The 10192-nt window shown below is 37.3% G+C and overlaps 1 protein-coding gene across 1 annotated transcript; it reads left to right on the plus strand.

The window, feature by feature from the left end:
* The first annotated feature begins 2867 nt into the window (after positions 1 to 2867).
* gmppaa (GDP-mannose pyrophosphorylase Aa) lies at positions 2868 to 10152 on the plus strand. The gene is made up of 12 exons (XM_057336931.1): positions 2868 to 3118; positions 3392 to 3489; positions 3593 to 3696; positions 4050 to 4242; positions 4349 to 4408; positions 4854 to 4984; positions 7005 to 7139; positions 7315 to 7412; positions 7825 to 7871; positions 9097 to 9189; positions 9296 to 9464; positions 9551 to 10152. Exons 1-12 carry the CDS (start codon positions 3079 to 3081, stop codon positions 9649 to 9651), a joined length of 1269 nt encoding a protein of 422 aa, XP_057192914.1. The 5' UTR covers positions 2868 to 3078; the 3' UTR covers positions 9652 to 10152.
* The last annotated feature ends 40 nt before the right edge of the window (positions 10153 to 10192 follow it).

The raw sequence follows: 10192 nt of genomic DNA on the forward strand, positions 1-10192 counted from the left end.
CTTTTCACACGGTGTTATGCGAAGTACCCGTTAGTTATAATTAGTATATTGTCTTGTTGTAGGACCAGTCAACCAAGAGATGGCGCTAAAACACAAAACGCAGATTAACCTATCCCACCCTCTTATAATTCTGCAGATGCATGAAGGCATTGAGTCTGTAATGCCCTGTAGAAGACCTGCTTATCAGAGTCCTGCAGGAGTCAGAAACTGCTCCATTCTCACATCTCTGAATGCTCTTATGATGTATAAGTGAAGTCCCTCCTCATGACAGTATACCGGACACAGCATCTAACATGGCAGTTTATTTGAACATCAATCAATAATATTTCTGATAGGCCTATACCTGACAACAGTGTGATAGTTGTTTTCTTTATGTGTTTAATTTAACAGCTTAACAACTGTAAATGGTAAAATTTTGTTTTTTATTTCCTTATAACTAATAAGCATGTAAATTATGCTGTATTTGAACATTGTAAACATACTGTACAAATTTTTGTTTTAACAGCTTAACCATCTTTCCAAAGTTTAGAATCATAAAATGTGGACTGAATGTTGGTAAACATACTCTACAAATTTTTGCCTGGGGTCTTAACAGCTTAACCATCTTTCCCGAGTTTAGAATCATTCATGACTGTGCTTTTTTCCGAATGTGTAGGTTTTCATATTTGAGGTTTATATATTCTATTGTTGGTTTCATACAGGACAATAAAAACTATGATTGATTTGAACAGCGACAATCATCACATTCCCAGGTGTAGGCTACTAGCAAGATAAGTAAATTTCTTCTGCCTCTGAGCTTCAGTAAAACCCAGAATACATTTACATTTACATTTAGTCATTTAGCAGACGCTTTCATCCAAAGCGATTTACAGATGAGGGAAACAATGGAAGCAATTGCAACAACATAAGGACAACAAAAAGCATAAGCGCAATAAAAGAAAACTGGTCTCATATAGCCTACCACAGTATACAGAGCTAAGAGTAGAAAAGAGATAGAAAAGAGATAGAAGTCAGAACTGATCAGTCAGGTGATTCTTAAAGATGGCTACAGAATCTGCTGATCTTGTAGCAGCGGGCAGATCATTCCATAAATGTGGAACCAATCCTGAGAAGGTACGTGAGAGAGATTTTTTTACCTTTTTGGGGTGAAATGACAGGTGGAGTTGTGCATCATCCGCATAGCAGTGATAGGAAAAGCCATGTTTCTGAATGACAGAGCCTAGGGATGGCATGTATATAGAAAATAGCAATGGACCAAGCACTGAGCCCTGAGGCACCCCTGTGTCGAGATGTTGGGACTCAGAGACCTCTCCTCTCCAGGATACTCTAAATGACCTACCTGTGAGGTAAGACCTGAACCATTGTAGCACCACTCCAGAGACACCCATAGCCTTGAGGGTCGACAGGAGTATGTGGTGGTTAACGGTGTCAAAGGCAGCAGATAGATCCAGTAGGATAAGTACAGATGAGTTAGAGGCGGCTCTTGCCAGTCTCAATATCCTTCTTTGCCTGGAAGAATATGAATAAAACTGGTTTAGTCCGTAGACATATAATACATAGACGTCGCATTCAAAGCTTTGCTCCGCTGCCCGGATACGTCAACGACGCCGCTATATTAGTGAGGGCAAAAGCCCACTAAATCCATAGAAGTGAATGGGAGAGCTGAGTTTTTTGGCCATTTAAAGCACAATCGCGTTTACATTTCTAAACACATTTCAATGGTTTATGATCTACATAGAGTACAAATTTACCATGTAACTAGTTGTTTAATATCTCGATAGTTAGACTTTAAACTTAATTGTTGTCATATGGAATTGTGGAATATAAAGTAATTGTGCCTGTTATTCAGGAGAATCCACTAGATAGCAGCATGTTCAGTGATTTGTTATGGATATTATTACCATACAAGCAACATAACAAAACAACACATGTAACAGTCGAAAATAAAATACAGACATGGAGATTATTTCTGAGTTTTATTTGAATCATCAAACAAAACGGTAATATCATTTAATTAACATAATATCTAAAAATAAATAAGGTTTTCACTTGCTTTTTTTGTCATAATTTTAGACATTTTCAAAGATAATATGCATACAGCAGTAAAACAAGTTTGTGATATAGTACAACATATAACCCTCCATTATAAATAGTATGTAATAGCAGCATATTAGTAATATAGTAAAGACACACTGTTTTGGTCGCGGCCGGTGTAGACACGGCGTTAATGAATGCTTGACAAGCTTGAGTTTTAACAATTCCATATGACAATGTTTCAAGTATAACCATCGATAACTGGAGCCAAAACTTTCTGTACTCCACGTAAACAGTAAAGTATTGAAATTAATTGAGAAATGAACACGTTATTGTGTTTTTACCCAGAAACCGCAGCTTCGCCATTCACTTTAATGTGTATAATTGTCTTTTGCCACTAAATAATTTCTGAGGATTCTTCAAACAGCTGTATTCAAGCATACTTTGGTGATTGAGATTATTGTCAGTCAGTGTGCATTTCTAGTCACTGGTAACACGTGCTGTCCATTGTGAAACTCACTGTAAAACATTTACAGGCATTTACAAACTCACTAACCTTGTTTGTGTTTATGTCCAAATACAAAGAACATACCTAATAATATGGAACAAGAGCAGTTGACATGTTTTTTATAGACTGTGTCATCATACAGGCTACAAGATAAAAGTTTATTATTAATAACGCACTTCAGTTCGTAAATGTTGGACTGTTTAAGATGTTTATACTATTTAATGCGTTATTAGAATGGTTTTTAATTTTTTTCTTTAATGACTTTAATATTGTTCACAAAAACCTTAAAGGACCTATATTTTGAAATTGTTCATCCATCCTAGCACTTCCTTAACACACACTTTCGCTGATTTTTTACTGCTGTTAATGTGAACTTGAAATGTATTAATGTTTTGTAATATTTCTCATGTTACATACAAAAATGTGAGAGTATTTATGCGTTAAAGCGATTCACTAAAGCAGCTTGTTTACTGTCATTAGTCTGTTTACATGACACGATAGGTTTGATGTAAAATTATCGTGTGGATCGAATAAAAATGCTGAAGGCTGTCATTCTTATCGGAGGTCCTCAAAAGGGTGAGTAAATGACTCTTACATTATTACGGTGGAACAGATGGATACAGTTCAACTGGTACTAACGTTATATAGTGTGCATTATGTTAGAGCTCACCTCACAATCTCCCATAAGGAATCTGTGTATAACGTTATATGGAAGTCTGTATAATGGGAGATCTAAGTAGTATTAGATATTGTGTGACTTTTACGCACGTGTGTGTTTTATAGCAGTCTATAATATAACAGTTTATATATTATATAAATGAGTCTTGTGTTTTTCTGCTTCTCATACAGGTACCAGGTTTCGTCCTCTGTCCTTTGAGGTGCCCAAACCTCTGTTTCCGGTGGCTGGAGTGCCAATGCTGCAGCATCACATTGAAGCGTGTTCTAAGGTGAAGATGTTCAGATCACACACAGATGATGAATGACATACTGATGGGAAGTTGTGCACTTGGTTAATATGAAATATTTGAATGTTTGATTGTTTTCCTATAGCTCCCGAATATGAAGGAGATCTTACTCATCGGCTTTTATCAGCCCAATGAAGAGCTAAACAGATTTTTGTCATGTGCCCAGCAAGATTTCAAAATATCATTACGGTAAGTCAGTATACCCATACAATATTTAAGCTGCTTATGATGTATTTGTATATCATTGCATAACTACTGATTCCTGTTTGTTAAAAAAAAATACTTGAGTACCTACTGTTTATTTTTATTCTTTAAAAAGGTTGAAGGGCTGTTAAACGATGAATCGCACCCAGATACACATACATGTCTGTGTACTGTGCATATTATTTTTGTATTTATTAACTCATACACATACATGCACTTAAGAAAAATATAAATGATAAAAATCAGTAAATGTTTATATATAATTTAAATTATATAATGACTAGAGGTGCATTTATTGTTTGATATTAATACCTACTGTATTTTCATGACTTTTCCAGATATCTCCAGGAATACGCTGCTCTGGGCACTGGAGGAGGAATCTATCACTTTAGAGATCAGATCCTGTCAGGGGGTCCAGAAGCGTTTTATGTCATGAATGCAGACGTCTGCTCTGAGTTTCCTCTGCCAGAAATGTTGGACTTTCAAAAGGAGCATGGAGACACTTACAGTTTTGTCATCCTCGGCACCACTGTACTTGCTTGTGTTTTGTACTTTTAATTTATAATGCAGATTAAGCCTAGGCCACTCGCAAAAAAGGATTCTCAATTGTGTACTAACCTAATTCTAAATGTTTTAGGCCAACAGAAAGCAGTCCCTGAACTACGGCTGCATTGTTGAAAATGAGCAAACTGATGAGGTAAATGATACATATAAAATGTTTTGATTTTAAACACTTTGCTGACTACGGTGCCAGGCAGGTAGCTATAATTTAATTTTCAGTGTATGTATTTTTTTTATAATAAATAAAAGCAAAAAAATTAGATTATTTCTTGGCCCACACACAATCTGTGCCCGCAGAAATCTGTAGAAAGCTCTGCAGAATTGGAACACGCATCATTTATAGGTCTGCACATCGATCACCCCACGTATGTTTGTTTATTAAATGCCTTAAGCTTATTAATTATGCATTCAGTCACCAATAAGTGTCTTGTACACTTAGCTCAGTTTAGCACATTTTACCATATTTAAATCCATTCTGCAGGTTTCCCTTAAAATCAGTGCAGAAAATACTGGAAACGTCAGCAGATTTGGTCTGGGCCTGATCATTACCGTACAATAAATATGCGTGATGTATTCTCCAGGTCCTGCATTATGTCGAGAAGCCCAGCACATTCGTGAGTGACATAATCAACTGTGGAATATACCTGTTTACACCGGAGATATTTCAGCACATTGGAACAGTTTTCCAGAAGAACCAGCAGGACATGCTGTTGTGAGTGACAAAAATCGGTGCTTGAGTACAGTGCATGCATACTTCATCAGTTTCTTTCCTCGGTTCTCTTCATTTGTTTTTCCCCCTCACATTTCCTTCATATCTGCCTTCACGTCCTGTTCCGTCATCAGATATCCATATGATGGGTAAGTCTGAACATGGTGTGAAGCTCTGGTTTGGTACTGATATTGAACAAGAGAAGCAAGTGTGATGGATGCTTATAGCAAGTAGGGATGCACTGATACCACTTTTCCCTTTACCTATCCAATAGGCCCTTTTCACAATGACGTCACTTAACTTCCGCCTTTTCGCAAAGCAGTGTATCATAAAATCCATCTTCCAACCAACAACAACAAGAAGAAGAACTTCCGTTTTGCCGTCGCGCTGGAATTTAACAACAGTGAAAAAAACTAACAGAACATGTATTCAAGTACTTATCCCAGCACCTTCGCTAACAGAAAAAGAAAACAAAACACTTACCTTCATAATCAAACAGGTACTGTTAAACAAAGAATTTGTATCCTTTCTCTAGCTTTGATCTTGTCTTAAGCGAAAATTTGTCTGCAAGACGTTTTACATCATCTAGCCGTATTTGTGGCAGATGTGCAAGGGACTTGGTAAACTCCATTCTGATGCGCTAGCGGAACCGCCACCTTATGAACTGGAGTGCTAGCGGAAATAACGATACACTGCTTCATGGCAGAACGGAAGATGCATGACGTCATGTGAAAAGGGCGTATTCCGATACCTGAATTCTGAGAATCGGCATATACCGATCCTGATCCAACTAGCACTGCTTTTCAGTGTCTAGCGACTCGACAATGTTGAGATTTGCTCATCTTTGTGCAAATGATGAGGGACTTTCGGGAGTGACTACCAATAGGAGTACAGCAGTAGAGCTCACGTCAGACATCTCTCGTCTGTTACTGCAGGGTTTGTTCATTAATGTTTCTAGGAACGCCTTCTAACGGCCTCGTAGCAAGAGACAAGTGACACACAGCGACACAGTCTCTGGAGGTCTGAACGCAGCATTATGCATCCGCTTATTGCACAAGTTATTGCGTACAGTATGAATAACGCACAACATTCAGACCGCTTCCAGTGCTTTGATCTAACACACTCAGCGAGTACCGTCTAGCAAAATGCATTTTAAACAGAACCACAGACTATTATCTAGTGATTATGAAGAATAATGGAAACATTGGAACATCTTGGAAAGAGTAACGTCCTGACTGTGATCGAACACACGCATGATGAATGGAGATTGACAGCACCAGCGGAGGTCATTATTGGTTTGTTCTTGATAAAGCTATCAAATGACATAAGAAAGCCTTGGAATATAGTGCATGGAACTTTCATGGTAGTTGGTCCTTTTTGAAGCAAGTAACATCCACGGGTAACGCACTGGATCAGATTTGGTTTGAACCCGTCAGTCCGATACCCAATCTAGCAAAAATGTCCCGTATCGACGACGCCGATCCCGAGTATTGGATCGGTGCGTCCCTAAAAGTGGACCTGCTTGTTTGATGTTGATATCAGCTTCATAAACTAGATTCAGGTGTTAGCATGGTGTTATGTGATGACAGACAAGTGGGACATCGAGCATGATTAGACACTTTTATAAACTGAAACAATGGTAAAACCACCTATTCTATTCTATTCTATTCCATTCAACAGTTTTGAAAACTTTGTTTATAGTTGAAGTTTCTGAAGTAATAGTTTCATATTATTTGGACTTCTGGTATTTCTCCTCTGCTGATTTAACCGTTTTATTTCCTGAGTCAGATTCACTAGTGACATCATCACATTACAAAAGTTTTCAATGTATCGTCATTGAAATTTTATGTTGTCCTGAATTTAGCATCTTTAGAATTCAGCTTCTTCATCTACCTTCCCAAGCACATTTTCTATTGATCTTACCTAAATGTGTATGTCTGTCATAGTGTCTGTCTTATGTCTCCATTGCACTGTTGGGAGAATTGAATCTATTCCTGATTGTCTGGTTGTGTACTCTGCTCAGAGAGGAGCAGTCCAATGGTTGGCATCGGGCAGAGGTGATCCGCTTGGAGCAGGACATCTTCACTGCACTGGCAGGCCAGAGCAAGTTATACGTGTACAAAACAGACCGCTTCTGGAGTCAAATTAAATCTGCAGGGTTAGTTTCTGATTTATTCGTTACTATTATCCTTATTCACTGATCATTGTACAGCTTGTCTTCTGGTTTTATTGTGCATGTGTTGTTCCAGTTGAGTTATTAGGTCAGTGAATGTTGATGAATTATTATGAAAGCAAGCCGATCTTACAGAAAAAGGTTTTTACCTTTCGTACAGATCTGCGATCTATGCAAGCCGCTTGTATCTTAACCAGTACCATAAAACTCATCCAGAGAGGTTAGCTGTGAATGAAGATGGAGGACCAAACATCAGGGGTAAACATCTGATAGAAATATAAAATACAGCCACGGAAAAAAGAGAGACCATTCCAAGTGTTCATTCAGTCAGCATTACTAGATGTATTGCAGCCATTCCAGTCCAGTGTCTGTGGAATTTCAACTAAATCAAACTTCAGGAGGTACATAGTCATCCAACAGCACTGTGAAAGACTGACAGCATGACAAGACACATGAAAACTGATCGAAATCAAGGTTATCACATAAAAAACAATTTTGAACATTTCCTAAATAAGTACAAATATAACAGTTGTATTGCTTAAAAGTGAACATGAACTTGTTTTCTTTGCAGTATTTTTGGTCTTTTGAAATGGTCTCTTAATTTTTTCCACAGCTGTATGTTTGAAAAGCTATACGAGGCCTTTTTAATGTCCTTTTGTTTGAATTTTAGGAAATGTTTATATACATCCAACTGCCAACATCAACCCTACTGCTGTGGTAAGTTACATTTTTCAAGGTGACATTCCCATGCATTCCTGGTTGAAAGAAAAATCACTATTAATATGGTCAAAGGTGATGTTACAGTTTTTCTCGATTGCATAAACACATTTCTTGAAATTATGCCTCGTATTCTCAAAACAGTAAACACAAATCCATAACGTCTCACCCAATTCCCCAAACATCCTATTTTCGGGTCAAAATGAAGCTCTCTTCTCAAAACCATTCAAACTGGCTGAAAACCAAACTTTTCCTGCAGACATGACACACAAGCCCTCAAAATCACCCACACTGCAATATAGTCTTAGACACTGGTGAGATCAATTCAAAACACTGTTTCTAATACCTCTTATTGGGATTCAAGAATAATTTGACAGCTTAGTGTTTATTAGAATATACAACATAAAAGAGTGCACATAGAGCAAAGTGCAAGAATGAGCTTTAGGAAAAAAGGAAGAACAATATAAACTGGTCATGCCAGGCATTCAGGTGACTTACAGAGAAGATAAAGGAAACAATACAGTGAAGCGATTTGTCAATAGGAGGCAATATAAAGAAATATGGCATCCTCTGCACCTTTGGCCCAATTTCGTAAAAGTATTCCTTATTTTCTGCAAAAATACAGGACAGGTAAAAAAGGGTGTACACGTGCTACAGTTTACTGGATACAGAATAGTGAAATTTCTCTCATATAAAGTGTGTACTGTAATTATACTGTATGTTTCCTGTAAGTAGTATAAAGCCCAGTAGATGATTCTAGGATGAGCTCCTATTGATATTATCCTGAGATTCTGATTGGTGTGTCATCAGTTTTGCCACTGAATGTTTACTGATGCATAAATGTGTGCTATTTGAGTTTACATCTTGACACTTCAGTTCATTATATTGTGTGTGTGTTTTCTGAATGAGAACATGGTTAAACCTTTGCAAAATGAGGCTGTTTTTGCGTGGGGTTTGCACAAGTTAGTGTATTGTTCTGAGAATGTGTTTATAGTTGTCAGAAAATGGTGAATTGTTCCATGAATTGTGTGTTAGCAATCGAGAAAAACTGTAAAAGGTTGCACAGATTCTCTGTTTCAAACATAATAATTTTTATTTTATTTAGCAAATCTAATGATGCCGATATGCATTTATATTTGGTGTGTGCATAAATGTTTGGACCAATGATGTGTTCTAGCATTTGGCTTATAATTTGTTTAATTTGCGCTGTTATTCTTTCTCTCAGTTAGGTCCAAACGTGTCTATAGGAACAGGAGTAACAATCGGCGCTGGAGTTCGTGTGAGAGAATCCATCATCCTCCATGGTGCTACTTTACAGGTGAGTTTGTGTGTGTAAACCAGCGGTCACTCTCTATGGCTTGTTTATCTTTTATTTGAAATCATTAGAGTTTGAAACAAAGTCGTGTACTTTGTGTCTCCTGTAGGATCATAGCTGTGTGTTGAACAGTATTGTGGGATGGGACAGCACCATTGGCAAATGGTCGAGAGTGGAAGGAACCCCTAGTGACCCCAATCCTAATGACCCGTATGCCAAAATCGATAGCGAGACGCTCTTCAGAGATGGAAAATTAACACCCTCCATTACAATTCTAGGTAAGTTTAGCATTATGATAAATATGTGGTACTAGTACAGATTCAGTGCACATTTTTTCAAACGTGATGGTTTACTTTCACCTCAGGCTGTAATGTAAATATCCCATCCGAGGTCATCATACTCAACTCGATCGTCCTGCCACACAAAGACCTCAACAGAAGCTTCAAAAACCAGATCATACTGTAGTGTGATTATATGGCGAGCCTAATTTTATTTTATTTTTCCTCTGGTTTATTGTAGAGTACAATAAATATTATTATTATTACTGGCCAGATTGAGTGTAATTTATAGCTGTACTGCTATATGCTATAGTGTGATGCTGTATGATGTTATATCCTCAAGCCGGGATAAAAAACAATGCCAAAAAAGTTCCTCTACAGAAAAACAATGCATTTTTTGTTACACTGCCACTCAAATGGGATTGGTATTGATTTTGTTCTGCCATTTCTTATGTCATCGAAATGGGATTTCAGAACAGCCATTATATACACGCTTGTTCCCATTTTCTTAAAGCATTTAACATTTCTTGTAAAGAAAAAAATGGTAAGACAAATGGTAAAATCTGAATGGAATAGTGTAATTATTATGAATAATTAATGCATTTGCGACTGCTCTTTGTATGAGCAAAGTGTAATAGTCAGACATCTGCAATAAATTATATTTTGGTCACATTTACTGCTGTCCTTGTAGAGGTTCTTGACATTTGTATTTATGGTTAAATAGCTAC

This window comes from Triplophysa rosa, linkage group LG6, assembly GCF_024868665.1.
Source record: "Triplophysa rosa linkage group LG6, Trosa_1v2, whole genome shotgun sequence".
Taxonomy (NCBI): domain Eukaryota; kingdom Metazoa; phylum Chordata; class Actinopteri; order Cypriniformes; family Nemacheilidae; genus Triplophysa; species Triplophysa rosa.

What these genes read in the sequence shown, in the direction of transcription:
- gmppaa (XM_057336931.1), top strand. Translation starts at nt 3,079, where the DNA reads ATGCTGAAGGCTGTCATTCTTATCGGAGGTCCTCAAAAGG. An exon ending in TCCATGGTGCTACTTTACAG is followed by an intron (nt 9,190 to 9,295) that starts GTGAGTTTGTGT and finishes TGTCTCCTGTAG; the next exon opens with GATCATAGCTGTGTGTTGAA. An exon ending in ACCCTCCATTACAATTCTAG is followed by an intron (nt 9,465 to 9,550) that starts GTAAGTTTAGCA and finishes CTTTCACCTCAG; the next exon opens with GCTGTAATGTAAATATCCCA.